This window comes from Ursus arctos, unplaced genomic scaffold, assembly GCF_023065955.2.
Source record: "Ursus arctos isolate Adak ecotype North America unplaced genomic scaffold, UrsArc2.0 scaffold_21, whole genome shotgun sequence".
Classification (NCBI taxonomy): domain Eukaryota; kingdom Metazoa; phylum Chordata; class Mammalia; order Carnivora; family Ursidae; genus Ursus; species Ursus arctos.
The window spans coordinates 13,640,071-13,660,498 of NW_026622886.1; the positions used below are offsets into that span (position 1 = coordinate 13,640,071).

General features: G+C 38.5%; 1 protein-coding gene across 3 annotated transcripts in view; it reads right to left on the reverse strand.

The window, feature by feature from the left end:
* UTP20 (UTP20 small subunit processome component) overlaps positions 1-19,516 on the reverse strand; it is a 91,478-nt gene extending 71,962 nt beyond the window's left edge. For 2 of the 3 annotated variants that reach the window (XM_026499815.4, XM_026499814.4), the window contains exons 1-12: positions 19,296-19,516; positions 18,344-18,424; positions 15,063-15,129; positions 14,801-14,933; positions 13,935-14,123; positions 10,486-10,567; positions 9,646-9,783; positions 9,022-9,177; positions 8,325-8,471; positions 8,107-8,241; positions 6,856-6,933; positions 4,772-4,950 (exon numbers count right to left, since the gene is read on the reverse strand). In XM_026499815.4, coding sequence (XP_026355600.2) covers positions 4,772-4,950; positions 6,856-6,933; positions 8,107-8,241; positions 8,325-8,471; positions 9,022-9,177; positions 9,646-9,783; positions 10,486-10,567; positions 13,935-14,123; positions 14,801-14,933; positions 15,063-15,129; positions 18,344-18,424; positions 19,296-19,340 — 1,430 coding nt within the window. In that variant the 5' untranslated portion in view covers positions 19,341-19,516. Of the gene's footprint in view, positions 1-4,771; positions 4,951-6,855; positions 6,934-8,106; positions 8,242-8,324; positions 8,472-9,021; positions 9,178-9,645; positions 9,784-10,485; positions 10,568-13,934; positions 14,124-14,800; positions 14,934-15,062; positions 15,130-18,343; positions 18,425-19,295 lie in introns of those variants that run through there. The other variant, XM_044384486.3, reaches the window with a different exon arrangement.
* Between the last annotated feature and the right edge of the window lie 912 nt (positions 19,517-20,428).

Sequence of the window (20,428 nt, forward strand, 5' to 3'; positions counted from 1 at the left end):
TTCTGAAGTTTGAAACTGGTTCCTTTCCACACGTGGAAGATTTGTGGGGAGGAGGGAATTGGTGGTGGTGGTTGAATATAAATAACAAAACAAATACGAGTCATTTACTGATTTTCAGTGAGAAGATTTTTCGATGCCTTTGGTTCTACTTTCTTCTATTTTCTATTTTAATTTGCTTCCTAACTTAAAGCAAGTCTCTTCTAGTTTTATGTATTATTTCTGAATTTTCTGATTCATTCAGATTACTTCTTTTCTGTCCATTCTGCTGATGGACACATTTTTAAAAACTGGAGATGTAATTTATTATAATGAAAGGACTTCCTCTATTCCCTCTTTCCTTTTTGACACAAATTTTACCACTTTACAAATGCAGAATGATGTTGCACATAGTGGTGAACTTGACAAATGTCACCAAAGTAATTATGATTTAGAAGTAACTTCCTCTGCTTCTTTAATCTCATAAAATTTGTTTACTCGATGACATTTTCTAACATGACATTTGGCCTTAGCTATCAGTTACTTTGGCATTTTTCTTGTTTGCCTCTTTTTCCTTTTGGCAATGAACCACACCTCAGTTCAGTTGAAAGACAGAAATCTAATTGAAAGAAAAGTCATAGAAACAGTAAGTAAAATGATTTGTTTTGATAATTTATCCTCCATGTCCAGTTTGCTTAGCTTGTTACACAACGGAAGTGGAAGATCAGGTTTTTATTCCTCTGTCCCCATTATCATGAAAATTAACTAAAAACTATTCTTTTTTGTTTCATACTTATCAAGACATGGAATGTTTGGAAATTATAGTTACTTTCACTGACAATTTCTGAAAGTCACTATACCTTGATATATATATAGTCTTTCTAGTAGTAAAGACTCAACAATCTGCAAAAATCTCATAAGAAACATTGAGATACTTTAATATTAAGGTGGGTCATTGCTTGCCTACTTCATCACACCTGCCGATGAGCTCCAATAAAATCCACACCCCCTATGTCACCTTACAAGGCCCTATGTGATCTGATCCTGGCCTGCCTCTCATGTCCTCCCATTCCACTCTCCTCCTTGCTCGATGCTCTGTACCCACACAGGTTTTCTTTTTGTTCCTCAAACATACTGGGCTTATTCCTATCCCCAGAACCTTTACACTAAGTCTTGCTCTGCCTGGAAAGCCTTTGACCTAGATCTTTGCAAGGCTGGATCCTTCCCATCATTATAATCAGCTCAAAGGTCCCTTCTCTGGAGAGGAGTCACGTTGCCTCTCCATTCATTCTCCCTCTCAACACCCTCATTTTATTTTTCTTTTTATCATTAAAATTATCTTGTTTATTTGTTATCTGTCTCACATCCCTCCTCTCCAAGAATGTCATCTTGCCAAAAAGAAGAAACCTTCTTCTTATTCATTATTATATCCCAATGCCTAGAACAGTGCCTGATATAATTAGCATTTGTCAACAATCTTTTCACATCTATTATGTCTTTCTAATCTCACAACAAATCTGTGAGACAGGTGGATAGAGTGTTACTGAGAATATTCAGACAAAGGTGACCATTCACATATATCCTATCTCTGGGAGTTGCAGAGGGATGTTTTCTCAAAGAAAGAGCACAGAAGCTGTGGCACCTGCCTTAAACTAATATGCCTCCATTATTTATGCTTATCAGGACATTATTTATTCTTATCATGACATATTTCAAAGGATCTGAGATGGCTGAGATGGCCTCACACAAGCAAACAAAGCAGCTTCATTCCCAGTGCTCAGAACCCAGAGTTTTGGCTACATGCAAGGAATATGCCTGTTGGGAGCTGGTTTGGTGTTGCAATCAAGAGGAAAGTTCCAAGGGAATAATTCTACAGGAGTTACTAATCATTCATTCCTCAGGAATCAGAGCTCAGTAAACTGGAAAACTAACAAGACTCTACTGGCATGTTTTGATAGAAAAGCTACTTTTAAGGTCAGCAGAAGAGCAACATGTGAAGAAGACGAATTCCTCCAGAATCTCAAGCTGATCCAGAATCAAAAACCAACTCAGCTGTGTGACTGTGGGGACAATGACACCCATCTCAAGGGATGCTGTGATGCTTCAAAGCTGAGTACTCAGCAAAAACTCAAGGAATGTCCACCTATTCCTACTGTCCCAAAGCAAACCACAAACGCAGCAAGTCTAACAAATCCCAGAGAAATAAGAAACTTAAGTATGAACATACAGGAATGATAAGGGAACTGGTTTCCTAATCTATAATTTCTAAAAACACAGCCACAACTGCTGGAAAAGTAATAAGCAGAATCCTCTCACATATTTATGTAAACCCTGTTTTCAATGTCTAAAGGGTATGCTTTATTTTTAATGAAATTAAAGTAATCCACGGCACTCAACAATTCAAACAATGCAAAGATATATAATCTAAAAGTTAACAGTCACTTCTTTCTTCCCCTTCCCATCCTCCTGACATAAACAAAGTTAAAAGTTTTGTGTATCCTTAGGGAAATGTCAGTTCTTCCCAATCTGATCTACAGATTTAAGGCAATTCCAAACTAAATCCTAGCAAGGTTTTTTGGTAGACATAGACAAGACTCTCCTAAAATTTATACAGAACAGGAAAGGACCAAGACTAGCTGAGACAATCCAAAAAGGAACAACAGAATGGGAGAAAATTTTTTTTTCAAGATTTCAAGACTTATTGTAGAGCTGTTGTAATAAGACAGTGTGGTATCAGGGGAGGACAGATACATGGATCGATGGAAGAGAATAGAGAACCCAGAAATAGAACCACACGTATATGCCCAACTGATGTGACAAAGGTGCAGAAGCAGTTCAATGAGGAAGAACAGCCTTTTCAACAAATGTTGCCAGAACAGTGGGCATCCACAGGCAAAAAAAGAAACTTGACCTAAACCTCGTATCTTATATAAAAATTAACTCAAAATGGACCACTGACTTAAATATAAAACATAAAACTATGACACTTTTAGAAAAGTAGGAGAAAATATCTAGGTAGGCAAAGAGTTCTTAGACTTGACATCAAAAGCACTATCCATGAAAGAAAAGCTGGTCAACTGAACCTCATCAAAATCTAAAACAGTGCTCTGTGAAAAATCTTAAGTGAACAAAGACAAGCCATCGACTAAAAGAATTTATCTGCAGACCATTGATCTGACAAAAAGACCTCTGTCTAGAATATATAACGTGTTCTCAAAACTCAACAGTAAAGAAACAAGCAATCCATCTAGAAAATGGGCCAAGGAAACAAACAGATATTTCCCTAAAGAGGATACACGCATAGCAAATAAACCCAGGAAAAGACGGTCAACAACATTAGCCACTAAGGAGATGCAATTTAAAATCATAATGAGATTTCACTACATCCTACTGCATTGGCAAAAAATAAAAATCAGTGACGATACCAAATGCCGGAGAGGATTCAGAGAAACTTGACCATTTGGATTGCTGGTGGGAATATAAAATGGCACAAACACTCTGGAAAACCGCTAGCAGTTTCGCATCGAACGAGAGATGTACTTATGATATAACTCAACAATTCCACTTTTGGGCATTTATCTCAGAGCAACGAAAACTTATGTACGTGGATATTCATAACAGCTTTATTCATCATACTAGCCCCAAACCGGAAGTGACCTAAACGTCTTTCAACAAGTGAATCATTACCTGGACCACCCTACATCCATGGCACGGGCTGCTACGCCGCAACAAGCCCACGCGAGATGTTCAACAAAGGGATGGACTCTCGACGCACACAACTTGGATGGGTCTCAAGGGAACTGCGTGACTGAAAGCTGATCTCAAAAGCTGAACTCTTTAATTCCATTTATATAATATTCTTAAAATCATACAATCATAAAAACAGAGAACAGATTAGTGACTGCCAGGGGTTAAGAATGGAGACAGGAGCATCAGTGAGTGTGGCTATTAAAAGGTAGCACAAGAGATCCTTGTGGTGATGGAGTAACACTGTATCTTGACTCTGGTGGTGGTTATGAATCTACACATGGGATAAAACTGCATAGAACCATATAGCCAGATACACACACACCCAGAGATGAGTGCATGTAAAACTGATGAAATCTGAAAAATGTCAATTTTATGGTTGTGATATCGCAGTTAACTTATGCAAGATGTTACCACTGGGGGAAGCTGGGGGAAGAGTACACAGAACCTCTCTGTACTATTTCTTTCAACTGCACGTGAATGTACAATTATTTTATTTTGTTAATTTATTTTATTTTATTTTTTTAAAGATTTTATTTATTTATTTGACAGAGAGAGAGACAGCCAGAGAGAGAGGGAACACAGTCTGGGGGAGTGGGAGAGGAAGAAGCAGGCTCCCAGCGGAGGAGCCTGATGTGGGGCTCGATCCTGTAACACCAGGATCACACCCTGAGCCGAAGGCAGACGCTTAATGACTGAGCCACCCAGGCGCCCCAAATGTACAATTATTTTAAAATAAAAGGTTAAAAAAAATCAAAAAATCAAGTCACCTCTTTCTTTCACATACCATTCTCCTGACATTAAACGGGTTAACCTGTTTATGTATCCTTCCATGTCTTTTCCTATGCTTATTTACACTTTTTGTTTTAACTTTGCAAAATGGGATCATACTAAACAACTATTCTACAACTTCCTTTTTTCACAGAACAATATATCATGGATATCTTCCCAGCTAATATACAGAGATCTTCATTTTTTACAGCATTCTTATGCATTATAAAATGGGTAATCCTACCAACATTACAAGGAATAAAAACTTAGAACTTACCCCACTGTCTGTTGTGAAAAGACCAGGGGGTACTTCTCAATTGCCATCGAGCCAGCAGTAGGAGGTGCTGCTTTGTTCAGAATGAGCTTGGCCAAAATGGCCAGAGCTTCATCTTTGACAGGAGGCTCATTAATCAAGAAGCAATTTTCAATATACAAGAGAAAGCTGGGTAGAAAAAGCTAAAAATAAGAAAGGAAATCACATTTATTAACAGATATACATTTCATAACACCTAAGGAAGAAAAGATTCTTTTTTTTTTTTTTTAAGATTTTATTTATTTATTTGGCGGAGATAGAGACAGCCAGAGAGAGAGGGAACACAAGCAGGGGGAGTGGGAGAGGAAGAAGCAGGCTCCTAGTGGAGGAGCCTGATGTGGGGCTTGATCCCATAACGCCGGGATCACGCCCTGAGCCGAAGGCAGATGCTTAATGACTGTGCCACCCAGGCGCCCCGAAAGAAAAGATTCTAACACTTCCACAGAGGGAAAAACAGATCATAAACACAGGATCAGAGATCATAAAGGCATTAGACCTCTTCTCCACAGAAGTAACGAGAGCTAGAAGACCATGGAGCAATGTCTAAAAAACTGAGGGAAAGTGATAAAATCTCTAATTCTATACCTATTTTGGTAGCAATATGAATAAAGACATTTTCCAAGGCACTAAATCTCAAAATTTTACTTCCATTTGTCCTTTCTCTAGAACCTCTGGAAAATGTGTACCATCAAAATAAGAGATTAAACTAAAACAAGGGAAAGGTATGGGACCCAGGAAATAGGAGAAAAGCAAAATGAAGTCCTCTTATGACATCTGCACTGTGGTCTTAGAAAGCAACCCATTCAAACTTGCACTGCTCTAGGAGGAATATGTCTAGGAAAGGAAAGAAAAAAAAATTTGAGCTACTAAATTTTCTGATATGTGAAAGTCATTTTAGAATGCTGTTGGCAGACAGACTCACTGACCAGCTATTCAAGGAAAATCATTTCCAGTTTTTAAAGAATGAGGCAATCTATAACTTCAGGAAAAATGAAAAGGTATACAAAAAAGGAAACAGAAATACAAAATACTCGTTTAGAAGGATTAATTATGTGGTGAACAGGAATCCAACCAAAATTTGTGATGTAACCCTACTGAGAAGATGAGAGGTATAAAAGAACCAGAACCCATCCACCATAGAAGGAAGTTTACAGAAGAGTACTAGAACTAATGAATCAAGGAAAAGCAGTGTATTTGAATGATTAGAAAATATAAAGTAACAGAAAAAAGTAGATAAAAGCCAAGGGACATGGTTGTTCTCAGCGAGGAAGATGTGAGTGGAAATCAAGTGACTAACTTTTAGCCCTGCTTGACTTTTAAAACTACATACAAAGAGTACTCTGATAAAAATAAGATGTTTATAAAAAGACCAAAGGGAACAAGGGAGAAGGAAAAGATGTAGTTGCTAAGAAAACCAGAGCAAGGTAAAGGGCTCTCACTGGACAGGAAACAAAAGGGCTAGGACATGAATGAAGAAGAAGGTTTTTCTCAAAGCAAGTGAGAATATATTAATGACTAAAGGGGAACTCAGAGAACAGACACAGAAACAGACTTCCATGAGGTGTGCTATGGAAGACCAGTTACAAGGAGTGGCAAATGTTAGAGGGACGGGAGGGGATAGGGATAAAATAAACTCAGGATTTAATAGAAAGATTTCTACCTCATTACATCAGGTATTTACTTAGTAGCAAAGAAGTGCATTAGTAACCTTCCTGCAAACCAAATGTTTCAGAAACTATTTTCTATGCTTCAAACTCACATAAAAGTTCCTTAAAGTCTTTTTTCAATTTTACCACATGGTTCTATAATTCCTAAAGGATTATTTAAAAACAAGTTGATTATCTAATGTCATTTTAAATGTCCTAGCATATGGAAGAAAGTTTTACTTTATTGTGAACTAAAATTGAAATATAATTGCTTTAAAAAATGTAGACTAAAACATTAAATGCTTATTCTATTCCTCTCAAACAAAAATCATAGGATTTTAAGTTGATTATTTTATCATGACAGACTGATAACAAAACAAATCCAAAACTTTAGCTGCTCACCTGCTCAAACTGCTTCATAACAAACATAACTTCAGAAAAATCCAAAATTAAATGTCTTTCAAATCTGCTCTCAAAAATCTGTGGACCACAGGTAAAAAACATTAAGCACACAGAGAGTACTTTCCCCATTCCTGAAAATAAAAAACATCTTAAACCTTCAAGGTCCTCTAACTTGCAAGCAGGAAGTGGTGGGACGCTTGAAACAAGTTAATAGAGGCAAAAATAACTTGACTGCTGAATTTGGTGCAGAGGGACACATCCAGGTGTGAGACACTGGCACTGAACCCTTCTCCTTGGGAAAGCAGTTGGAGTAAGGGAGTGGCAGGCACACTTTAACCAGTTTTCTGTACAAATGCTTGCCCTTCAGCTGAAAGAACTTACTTACAAATGTTAGGGGTATTGGGTTTCTAGTGATTATGCAGGGCTCTGCCTAAGAGCTGCTCAGTTCTTTCCCAAAGAGAGAATTCCGAAAAGGGCAAGCAGCACTATTTTATACATTTTTCCATACTATATACTGCTGCACTGCACAGTCTAGGAGGAACCTAACTGGTCTTTCTATTTTCAATCCCACTTCCCCACAAACCATCTTCTAAACTCATTAAAATGTAAATCTTATCAAATCATTACCCTACTTAAAAATTCTCCAGGACTTTTCACTACTTACAGGATAAAACCCAACCGAACTTTGCAAATGTGTCCATATACCCAGCAGGCATATATTTTTGGACTTTTTTTTTTCATTTCTGGACTTTTTGACGCATCTTGTGCCGTTCCCTCTCCAGGCATTTTTAATCCCTTCACTGACCGGCAGATGATATTTAACATTCAAGGACTACCCCAATTGTACGTCCTTTGGAAAGCATTCTCTGTCCCTCAACCCCAGGCAGAATTAATAATTATGTTTCAATATGACATCAGTAGATTAATTCAACAGATTATAATAACTCACTCCCAGGGCCCCACTTCCCTAACAATCAAAAACCACAGGTACCATAATGTCCACCCCGGAATACCTAGTCCATACCCAGCACATGGTAAGCTATACACGTTTGCTGAATATGCACCATTTACTTTATCACACTTTGTTTTGCCTCTTTCTATTATAGAATGCAATTCACATCTCCTTGACAAGATTATAAATTCCCTGAAGGCAGAGCCTTTGCCACACACTTCATTTGTATTCCCCAGGAGGCTTATTCAATGCTAAATATCTTATTAACTACTCAATTAATATCTGTTGAAGTAAATTACTTTTTGTATGGTTTCTTTGATAAGGGTCTCTGGCAAGGAAACATTTTCACCCAGGATCAAAGCAGAAATTACAGCCAAGAGGGTCTCCCGGCAAGGTGTAGAAAGACTGGCTATTTGTAATGTTTGAGACAATACCTGTAAAATAAAAGAAAAAACAATGCACGCTTAGCAATAGCTTTTAATGAACAGACTCTGAGCAAATGAAGTTGGGAACTCACCTTACAAACATCGACAGGTTTGGTTATCTTTGACCCGTTCCCATGTTTCACAAGTATCAGATATATTTCTAACAACCTTCTTATCTGTTCAGAACTTTCCCCACAGTTAGTTGTGGTTACTTTTGTATGTAGATCTAGGAGTGATTCCTGCCAATGGGGAATTTAACAGAAAGAATAACTATAAAAATATCAAACTCATTTGTTAATCCAATAATGAAAGTATTGAGTGAAGCAGTTCAAATTTTCACACTTTTATTTTGAAAGAAAGACACATTTACCAGGAATCACAAAGGACAATAAGAGCTAACATTTTTGAGTGCACGGTTATAAAGTGCTTTATAAGTATTTATGCACAATCCTCATAGCGACCATGAGGTAGAGAATATTATTGTCCCATAGTCCCACCAGACGAAAAAACCGGGAAACAGAGATTTAAGTAACCTTCCCAAATCAGTGACAAAGCCAAGATTTGAAAAGAGGCATTCTGGCTCCAAAGGCTGTGCTCTTAATCATAATGCTCTACTGCATTTCAAAATACCAAAAAAATACAGGGAATAGAGAGGGGGAAAAAAGCCTAATTATGTGTGTAAAAGTATAAAGACAATTACAAAATATACTCTCCAGGAGTGGTCTGCTAAACTAAGAACAAGAACAATCAACCCTTATTACATACAAATCCTTAAAAATTAGAACTCACTTGCAAACATTCAAAAAATGTACCAAAATGCTCCTTGTAGATGTACAATGCAGTGGATTTGACCATGTTTTTGAGTGTTTCTCCAACTAAAATCCATGGTAGTTGAGTTTCTGTTTCAGTAACTGGTCCTAGTTTTTGTAAAATTAGCTTCACTGCCTGTGGGAATCCAATAATCATTAAAATGGACATGTACACTCTTATTTTTAAGTATTAACACTGTCATTTCCCACTTGATTATTCCCCACTCTAAGCTATATTAAAATCTGATCTGGAATAATCAAAGATATGGCAGCTTTGATGGTTCAGTTAACTACATGTCCCAAAAGGAATTTCCAAACCAGGATGGAGAATTTTACCATCCAAGTGCTCCCTCCTCGCTCATTAATCAATTTATGTTACCTTCTAGAATCCCAGATAAAGAAAACAAGGATGATTTTACAAGTAAATACACCTAATCACCTAGATCCTAGCTAATAAGCATTGTTATTAAAGCCCTAATGCTCCCCCACTTAGTGCTTTTTATTTATTCCAGACTATCCTCTCTCCATACCATTTATATAAATCTTATCTATTTTCCTTTTACTCTCTTTCACACAGACTCAAAATATCCTCCCAGTCATTTACCTTCCCTGTACAGGAATGGAACATGTTTCTAACTCCTTTGCACATTTCAAAGAGCAACTGGCCAACTCCTTCTACCTTTTCCGGATGTTCACCAAGATCAAGAAACATTAAATTGAAAAGTGCATTTTTATCAGAGACCTAAAACACAAAATGCAAATGGAAAATTGTATTTACAACACAACAAATCCAAAAGAAAACATATTATTTACTGTTCCACAGGTTCATAGTTAAATGTAATTAGGATAAATTCTAAAAGGAAGAGATATTTCTAGTGATTTCAAACTATTATAATAGTATACCACTTCTAATTCCACAGACAACACTGATTCAGTGAAATAATATAAAGGTCTGCGCCAAGAAAAACTACATAAGACAACATTCTCTCTTTAAAAGTAAAGTATGTACTTATGAGTAGAAAAGAAATTAATACCAGTGTTTCTGTTTCATTACAAGAATCCTCTAAAATTTACTATGGAAACACAAGCAACATTATGATTCCAGTTTCTTCTGTGAAATTATTATAAAAGTTTCTATTACTCTCACCAGTCATATATTTACTGACTTGAATTCGAGGATACTTCTGATATACATACACTGAAGCTACCAAAAGCCTAAATAACAATAAAAGAGTGACTCAAATGATTTCTCATTAGTGAGCAAAGACAACTTAAAGATGAGATAAACTCAAAATAGTAAAAGATTTCTTCTTATAATGTATATGTGTATATGTGTGTATATATATATATTAGTCCATACAACCACATTATAAAAGATATCTGTTTCTGTTCATCAGATTCTTGAGGATTAATGAACAATAAACATGTAAGATATCAGACTAACCTTTCTCATCAAAAAAGTAAAACTTTCAGCAGCAAAATTTCTTATATGTAGTTTTTTATGAGCCAGGAGTGTACTATACATGCTATAAATGAGAAAATAAGACATGTTTAATCACATTTCAATAAACATACACTCCATGTCAACTATATGTCCAACATTGTGCTAGGAATACGAGGAATACGTTGTAAGTATAAAGCAAATGGTTTAAAATCTTGTTCAGTTACCAAGACAGAACGTAACAAAAAAGAAAAATCCTAGGACTGGTGGTGCAGGTCTTACAGAAAAGACTCCATGAATAGCCGAAACGTGTAGTGATTCCCGAATGATGAGAAGAATTCAGGTGGGTACTGGAGTGCATATGACTAGAGATAAAAGCAAGAGGAAAGACAGGGTGGGCAGAAATGATCACAGTCAAAGGACAAGGAGGCTAGTCTGTCTGAAAGAAAAAGGGTGATGGGGTTGGGTAGGGCTGCTGCAGATAAAGCTGCCCATGTAAACAGGTAGCTTCAAACACCAAACAGAGGCATTTAGACTTGAGCTTACATCTATGTAAGCACTCACCCTGTGTTACTTCCTCTAACTAACACAACCCCATGGAGTATAGGTACTGTTATTCCGGTTCCACAGATAATAAGCCTGAGACAGAAAGGCCAAGCAATCTGCTCAAGGTCACAGAGACATGTAGCTACAACTAAATAATTACTTGTATAATCACATTGTTTATACTGGTCACGTGGTTGAAGCATGGTCTCCTATTTTTGCCATATCCTCAGTACCTAGAACTTCCTCGCCCACAGCAGGTACGAATAAATAATGGCTAAAGGAGAAATGAGTATTTCAGAGAGATTAATTTAGTAGCAGTACACAGGATGAAATAAGCAAAGAGGCTAGCAGTCCAACTAGAAAGCTGCTCAAGTCAGGTGAGCGTGGGCGAACAAGGGCATGAAAGGCTTATGGTAGAGGGAAGAGCTGAAAAATGGACCCAAGAGGCATTTCAAGAGTCCCTGCAATGGAAGCAAAGACCTTACAGTGCCCACAGGGACCTTATATGATCTGAACTCTACTAGTACGATGTGGCACTGTCTCATCACTCTCTGCTTATACACGCTGCCCCATGACCCTGGACTCCTTGCTGTTCCTTGCACACGCCAGGCATGCCCCTAAGATGTCTCCCACTAAACTGTAAACTTTGCACGGAGAGGGATTTTTATCTGTTTTATCTGTATTGGTATCTCAAGTGCCATACACATAGGCAGTGCTCAATAAACACTCACTGAACTGAGTACATGAATAACAGAATCAAGAGGATTTGGAGTCCTTGAAGACAACTGGGTCAAAAATGCCTCTAAGACACCAAGCCTCGGTTGATGAGAAGAAAAATGGAATCACTGCGGAACATGGGCAACCAAACAGGGCCTAGCAGACAGTATATATTTACTGAACACATGAATGGATGAAGCATTACTTTGAGTGGGAATGTGTTGACTCTGATTTCAGTAATACTTAAGTGAAAATAGCCAGGCAGTTGAAGAGGTCACACTGAGAGCAAATAAATTTAGAACTGGAAAGCCCAATTTAGGAGAACCAAAAGTAACAAGAGAAGTCATGACCCCAAATAAGCGATACAGCGGTCTCCCCCCCCCTTTATCCGTAGTTTCACTCTCCTGGTCTCCGTTATCCGTGGTCAACTGCAGTCTGGAATCAGATGCTCCTCCTACTGACTGTGGTCAGAAGGCTGACAGGAGCACAGCATTACGCGACAACACGTACACCGTCGCTCCCCTCACTTCATCTCATCATGTGGGCATTCTATCATCTCGCATCATAAGAAGAAGGGTGAGTACGGTACAATAAGTAATTTTTGGAGATCATATTCACACAATGTTTATTACAGTGTGTTGTTATAATTGTTCTAGTTTTTGCTATTAATCTCTCACTGTGCATTTATGAATGATACTGCATCACAGGTATGTATGTGTAGGAAAAAACACAGCACATATAGAGTTCAGTACTATCTATGCTTTCAGGTATCTACTGGGGGTCTTGGAACATAAACCCCACATATAAGGGGCGACTACTGTACATTGCCCTAAGATCTTGCTGGTTTTGAATGAAGTAATCTTGGTTTCTAATACATTTTACCAAAAGCTTCATAGAAAACTAAGAAAGGCTGGAAAAATATTTCTTTCTCATTCTTTGTTCAAAGTAGGGTAGAGGGAAGGGTGATTCGATGAAGGGTAGGGTGAAGGGGGTGATACAAAAACAAAATCGACAGTTTTATCCCGTACCCATACCTATATTTGGGAGGAGGGTGTTAACCTTCATGTTTCTGTGGCAACTAAAGTATGCAGAAATAATCAGTAAACCAAGGGGAAAATTCCATCAAGTCCCTGACTGAAATTGATTATAAACAATCTTTTTCTTAAACAGAAAGCAACTATGGAATTCACCCTCTTTCCCTATCCACATTTGCTCACCATGTTCCCTTTGTATCTCTTTGGACTTAATAAATATGTTAGGGGCTGGGTACATGCAGACATTTAAGACTGGATTCTTGAAGAGTTCACAGGTTTGTAAAACACACCATTACACTGTGAACAAACAATTATAACACAAGTTGTGTGATGTAAGGTGTAAAATGCCAGAGGGGTTCAGAGTAAAAAGCTTTTTGGCTGAGGTGCCCAGAAATGGTTGTGGAGGTTATGAAAACCAAGCTTGGCTTTGATGGCAAGAGGCAGGATTTTAGCAGCTGGAGAGAAGAGAAGAGAAGGTCGATGCAGACGAACAGAACAGACTGTGGACCACTCTGGCTGCAGAACCAGTTTCGTATCATTAGAGACTGAACTGGAAAGGCAATGTGAAGTCAGACAGAACCCAGGAAAAAACAATCGAAAACAACGTATCAGAGTTAGGCAGCCACGTCAGCAGGTATACACGAAGGGTATTGTGCATATTTAACTAAGTACGGGGTGGGAGTGAGAAATCCTGGTTGTCAGTATTGATAAAGACTGCACTTGACCAAAAAATAAAAACCTGGAACGCTAAGACATTTCATTCCTGAGGATGACTGTTCTATTCAGGAGCCTCGAGCGCAAGCACACCACTGTTTTCACAGAGGCAATCTCGAATACGTAACACGTATATATTGCTTTTGCTCTCAAAACTGATGCAGGTGGGGAGCAGGACTGACTGTAGGCGGACTTGAGAAATCTTTTGGGGATGACAGAAATGTTCTTAAACTGATTATGGTGGTATTTGCACAACTTTATGAAATTACCAAACAGCACTGAATTGTAAATAAGATAAAATAAAATTTAAAAGTGACAAAACCATACGATAATTGTCTTTCTCTGCTTGACTTATTTCACTTAGCACCATCTCCTCCGGTCCCGTCCATGTTGCTGCAAAACCCCTAAACCAAACCCGTACTAGAGAGAGAAAAGGGTCACCTGTATATATTGGACATATCCTTCACCATTAGTCTCCACAGGTACTTATACAGGTAGGACAGTGAAGTGAAAGCCCATTCTAGTAACTCTGTGTCCTGAGTCTCCAGGATTGAGGTGATAGTCAGGAAAAAATCCTGAAAATGTGGATAGAAGTCCGTCTGCAGATCTCGTGCCAACTGTACAACCAAACTGGATTAAAAATAAGTAGAAGTGATGAGACACATATATCAAAAAACAAAGACAGCAAATCTATTTCATAAATGACAGCAGAATGCCTGTGATCACAGGATTAATTAAAGCTCTCAAACCAAGTCTTAAGAGACATAACATTTTTCACATTTCAAGAGTTTAGCAAAGAAATCAGACTGGAGCAAGAAAGCGCACTTCATCACAAGTTATGCTGAGTCATTCCTGTAGCGTGAAAGAAAAATGGGGTTTTCTTAAATGTATAAAACAAAAGAAAAAAAAAAGATACTTCTAAGACTCTGCTTTTTGGCAAAGCACTAATGTTCTGATCTAACTGAACAAATTCTTGTTTTTAAATTCAAACACCAGATCTAAGGCAAATGTAGCTATAAAACACAACCTTTCTTAGTTTTTTTTATTTTTAAATATTTTATTTATTTATTTGAGAGAGGAGAGAGAGAAATCACAAGCAGGGCAGGAGGAAGAGCAGAGGTAGAGGGAGAAGCAGACTCCCTGCTGAGCAGGGAGCCCGATGCAGGGCTCAATCCCAGGACCCCAGGATCATGACTTGCATCAAAGGCAGTCGCTTAACCGACTGAGCCATCCCAGCACCCTTTAAAACACACCTTTCTTAAAATGCAGGTATGTGTCACTGAGCTTTCTCTCAACATACTACTTACTCCAAAAGGGGCTGATAGGCAAAACTGTTCTTGATTTGCAGGTGAGTCTTCAAACTTTGAACTATCTCATTTTGATGGTAGACCAACTGATTGAAGGATTGGCATTTGTCAATAACTTCTTTGTAAAATTTGCCTGGATAAAAAAAAAGAGAGAGAAAGAGAGAGAATAGGTTCTGCTTTTCTACCATACCACTATTTAGTTATTTTGAACACATAAAGTGCAAATGATGGGAGAATAAAATAGAAACAAAATGGAATATACCAAAGTGTTCTGTAAGGTTCAATTCTCTCCATTTCAGCAGACCCTCAAAAAAGTAGGTTTCGACTTCCTGCCAAGATTAAAGCAGTCCATTAATTAGGCAACTCAAAAACTATGATCAAAGTAAATAAGAATAATGATATATTAATACTTTTGAGACAATGATAATAGTCAAGAATTTAAAACATTTCTTTTAACTAATACACTTAAAAAGCAATCAGCTGTTCAATATAAGCATATGATTTATAAAAACAATATTTTATTGATTTGTTGCAGCAAATAATTCCCTAAAACGTATGTAATAGTCACACTAAAGAGAAAAAATTTTTTTGTTTTCTGCAATTTTAGGTCCAGGAAAAAAATGTGCTGACTCTTCAACAGTTCTTTCATTCTGCTTTTAGAAATATGAATTATAACCTTGTGGGGAAGTACTCTGGCAATTATTAAAATGAAAAAAAAAAAAAAAAAAAACAACAGCCAGGTATGTCCTCTGACCCATCAATTCCCATTTTGGAGATATTTCTTTCTTTCTTTTTTTTTTTTTTAAGATTTTATTTATTTATTCAACAGAGATAGAGACAGCCAGCGAGAGAGGGAACACAAGCAGGGGGAGTGAGAGAGGAAGAAGCAGGCTCCTAGCGGAGGAGCCTGATGTGGGGCTCAATCCCACAACGCCGGGATCACGCCCTGAGCCGAAGGCAGACGCTTAACCGCTGTGCCACCCAGGTGCCCCCATTTTGGAGATATTTCTTATAAAAATTACAAACATACCAGTATAAAGATGTTTATTCAGCTCTATTATAGTGAGGGGAAAACATCAAACAGCCTAAATATCCAACAACAGGAAAGTGCTTAATGTAACCTATGGCCCATACATACTAAGGCATAACATACAGCTATTAAAAACAGTAACATCTATATTGAATTAGAAGGATGTTGATGATAAACCCCCACAGTGATAAAAGCAAGTAACGTAGTGAAGTATATGGGAGGAACCAATTTTTTTAAAAAAGACCTTTATAAATACACACATTTGCACATATTATATGAGAGAAACGTACAGGAGAATACATATATACCAACTTGTCAATATTATGTTTCTTTGACAATAAGGAATGGAAGGGGTGAGATAACAGGTTTTTCTAAATTCATCAATATGTTGTCATGTTATTTAGCTCATTATCATAGTATACATTACTTCGTACTTTGAAAAGTAAAATCAATAAATCATTACCCTACGTGTGTGTATGTATGGAGAGAGAGAGTACAAAGTAGTACACACACAAACGGCACGCCGAGATCTTCTACAATCTCAAAAAATGTCACTTTCCCTTCGCATTGTGATTCACAGCCCCTACCACAAAGGGATGGAGTCTACTTCCTCACTCCTTGAATCTGGCCTCGCTTTCTGACATCCTTTGACCATAATGTGCGATGGAAATGATCTCGCAACCCTCAAAGTTGGGCTTTAAGAAGCTTTGTAGCTTCTGCTTTCCCTCTCTCGAAAAGAACCTGCCATCATGAAAAGAAGCCTAGTCTAGCTTATTGGAGAATAAGCACCACGAAGGCAACCAAGACTAACAACCCCAGTCAAATGTGATTGAGACCACTGTGGACCATCCAGCCCAAGGTCCTGTACTAGGCTCTCTTCTCTACTAACTGGACATTCTACCTCTTACCCATCTATCTCTCCTGTGGCTTAAACTATAAACCATATACTGAATGCTAAATCTGTAATTCCACCCCCAAAGTCACCTGTACTCCTCCAGATCCATATATCCAAATATCTTTTGGACACCATCATTTAGATGGCCGTAGGTATGTCAAATTCAACAAGCCCCAAATGGAACCAACCCTGTGCTTCTCTTCCTATAAATCTATTTTGATAAGTTACATTCTCAACCACCCAGTTGTTAGAGCCAAAAACCTTAATCCCTTTCCTCCCTTCATAACCAGCAGGTTGCAAGTCCTATCCATTCTACTCTTTTAATATCTCTGGAATCCTTCTCTTCTCTCCCTTTTGACTGCTGCTACTACAATAATTTCTTACTTAGGTGACTAGCGTATCCTCACACCTGGTTGTCCTGACTCCAATCCTGCTCTTTCTTCCATATTAAAGCCAGAAAGATCTAAAACTTAGACATGATCATGTCACTCACTGCCTTACAATCCTAGAATAACATCTCATAGCTTCAGGATAAAATGCAAACTTAGCTTGACATATGAAGTCCTTTATGCTCCTCGACTATTTCTTCAGCTTTATCTCTCATCAGCTATGTCCCTCCCCTACCCCAATTACCATCAGCACACACAAACATCACACATACAATTACAACCACACTGAAATGTTTTGTAGTTTCTTGAATGTGACATGTATTTTCTAGCCTCTGTTTATACAGGCTTCTCTCTCAGCCTGAACCAGCATTTCCTGTCTTCTTTGCCATGCTAAAACCTATATAAATAACAAGACTCAATTCAGCTGTCATCTTGTCTACATTACCTTTTCAACACCCCACCCTATATCCACAAGGAATTTAGGTTAGGCTCCTTCAGTATGAGTTGCCAAAGCCTTATGTGCTTACCCAGATCACATCAGTTAACACACTAAATTCACACACTGGAGATAAGACTTCCAAAGAGACAGTGAGCAGAGTCTGACTAGAGCCAAGTGAAGAACTTTAAGAACTGAAGTTGAATCCCTAAGTTAAACGCATGATATACAGGACCTTAAAAGGCTAACAGAGAAATAATAACTTCATGTAGCAAAAAAGATTTTTAAGTAGAGATGTGATTGAGTCAGAGCATGGTTAGAACTGGAAAAAATTCTGTGGTTTAGCCCCTTTCGTTTTATAAAGGAGGAAACTAAGCCCCAGGAAAATGATGTGCTCAAAATCTCTTTAAAATTGCAGCTTCAGGAATATGAATCTGCAGCAGAGCTCAGAATGCACATGGGAAAGGGAGAGGCTCGAATCACAGAAGCCATCTAAGTGTCAAGTTAACTGTCTAACAAAGCAACACGCAACAGAACTTTCTACAATGATGGAAATGTTCCATATCTGCATTTGTCCAATACTGTAGCAACTAACCGCATCTGGCTATTGAACCCTTGAATTTTTAATTTGCTTTAATTTGCCATGCGTAGCTACTGTTTAAGATCACACAGGTCTAATGCATTTCATGTTCATAAAGGAATGGCCTGAAAAATAATTCACTTCTACTAAGAGAAAAGACAAAAAAATGAAACTATGAACACTTGAAGATTGGCTAATATAAAGTTCTCTTACCTCATCATAGCTTGCAGTTCTATCAATCCGGTGAATAATATCAATATTCACATTCCCCAATCGTTCAGCAAATGTAAGAAACTGTCGGGGGGGATATTTAATATACAATCATCATTTAATACTTATCACATCTTTAACATCTGTTTTGAGTGCTGTATAATAATCACATGTTGACAATTCCCTTATGAAAACAGAAAGCTTAAAGTTTCAATAAGCCTCCTCGTGTACTATCATTACAAATAACGTTATGCTTTGCTTGCAATTTCAGACTTGTATTTTCAATCAATCATAAAATATATAATTGTTTTGAAACTAGAAGTAGACATAGTCTTAAATGCCCTACTTTATGAAAATAATTAAATACTTCCATTAACTATTTGCAAAAGTTCAGTTATGTCATTTCAAATAAAATTTCCATGGTAGACCCAGCTAAAAGCTGGCAACGTGGCCTGGACAGATTTATTAGGTTTCCTGACCCGCTACAAGCATAGGGGTCTGGGTAAGTCGTTGGAACAATAGTGTTTTTAAACACATACAGACAAACGGTTGTACGGTAACAAAGGAGTTCTCAGGGAACAAACAGAAAGTGATGTCACAGCCATTAGCTGGAAATCACTCACCTCCTCCTGCCGCCTCGGCCCCCAATTTGGTCTTTAAGGATAAAAGAGCAGTGGAGAACATCTCCAAGCAGTTAGTCTATGATCATGAATTTCACTCTGGCCTAAGGAATTCCCAGGCAGGCCAGACCCCACAAGCCACTGGCGAAGTCGGCTACCCAGACGTCTTTCCCCACCCCATGTTTACTACACCCAGAAATCCCCCTCCTTTGCCAGATAAGGAACTCACACTCGCCCACAACACTGCAGCTCCGGGAGTCCCGCTCAGACCCAGCAGCAAGGCTGAGGCAGCAGGGACCCACACCACTGTTCTGGGCCCAAGTTCCTTTGCTCACCCGGTACGTGTTCTCGGTCTTGTGGGAAACGGGCTTTGTCTTCATGGCTGCAGAGAGGCAGGGGCCCGCGAGGACCTAGGTGGGGGGTCGAAGGGATGCAAAGGACGGAACGGAGGGAAACTGGCTCACAAACTTGCAGTCTCCGATTCCCAGGCGCTCAGACTTCATCACGTGCGGCTTGTGCCCCTGGGCGCCGCCATGTTGAAGACGGGGAGGAGCCTGGAAGGATCACGTGGGCGGAAGAAGCGACAGAGCAGGCCCAGCCTCCTGGGAACCCGGTGGTGCCGCGGAGAAGTGATGTGGGTGCGTGTGTGTTCTTTTTCTCCTTTCAAGGAAGATTTCTAAGAAAAATGTGCATTTTTATTATAAAAGAAAACATGCCAGTCGGCATTGTCAGCTAACAGTCATTACCCTTCAGCTATGCACCCCGCACCATACAAAGCTCTCTACATCAGTAATTTCATAGTAAAGATCCTTGTGAACGCTACATGAACATAATTAAGGAGCATATTTTTAAACCCCTTTGGCATACGAAGAAAGCAGGGATGTGCACCTGGTAAGTGGCAGTCTAGCAGAAGTCTCCGAGCGTCCAAGTCTGATACTCTTAACCACTATCCGTCTAAATAAAATCGAAAAATAGAAAAGGAGTTTTAGGGGAAAAAAATCTTATAATTTCATATGCAGTCAGTTAATAATTCGGTGTTTTCCCTACCACTCTTATGTTGTGAAACATAATTGTACAAACAGCTGTATGTGTATTTTTTTCACTTACTCACTCAACAAGTATTTTTTGAGAAACTGCTATGGGCCATTCCCTGTTCTATGAGCTGAACAAGACAAACAATAATATAGTTCTGTTTCGAAGTATTTAGAGAGATGCTTACATCTTACACAAGGAGAGATGATAAGTAAATAATTGAATATATTCCTGCCCAGAACTCATTGTAGAGGTCAGGGCTGGAGGTGTGACTTACATGCCTTAAATACTCTTCACTGCTGAACCACGTGGGGCATTTAAAGCCGTGGCACTGGTTGAGATCATTTGGGGGAGAATGATGAAAAGGAGGATGAAGATGAGAAGAGGACCCAGTTGGACCTTGGCATGCTCCAACATTTAGCAGTGGACTGGAAAG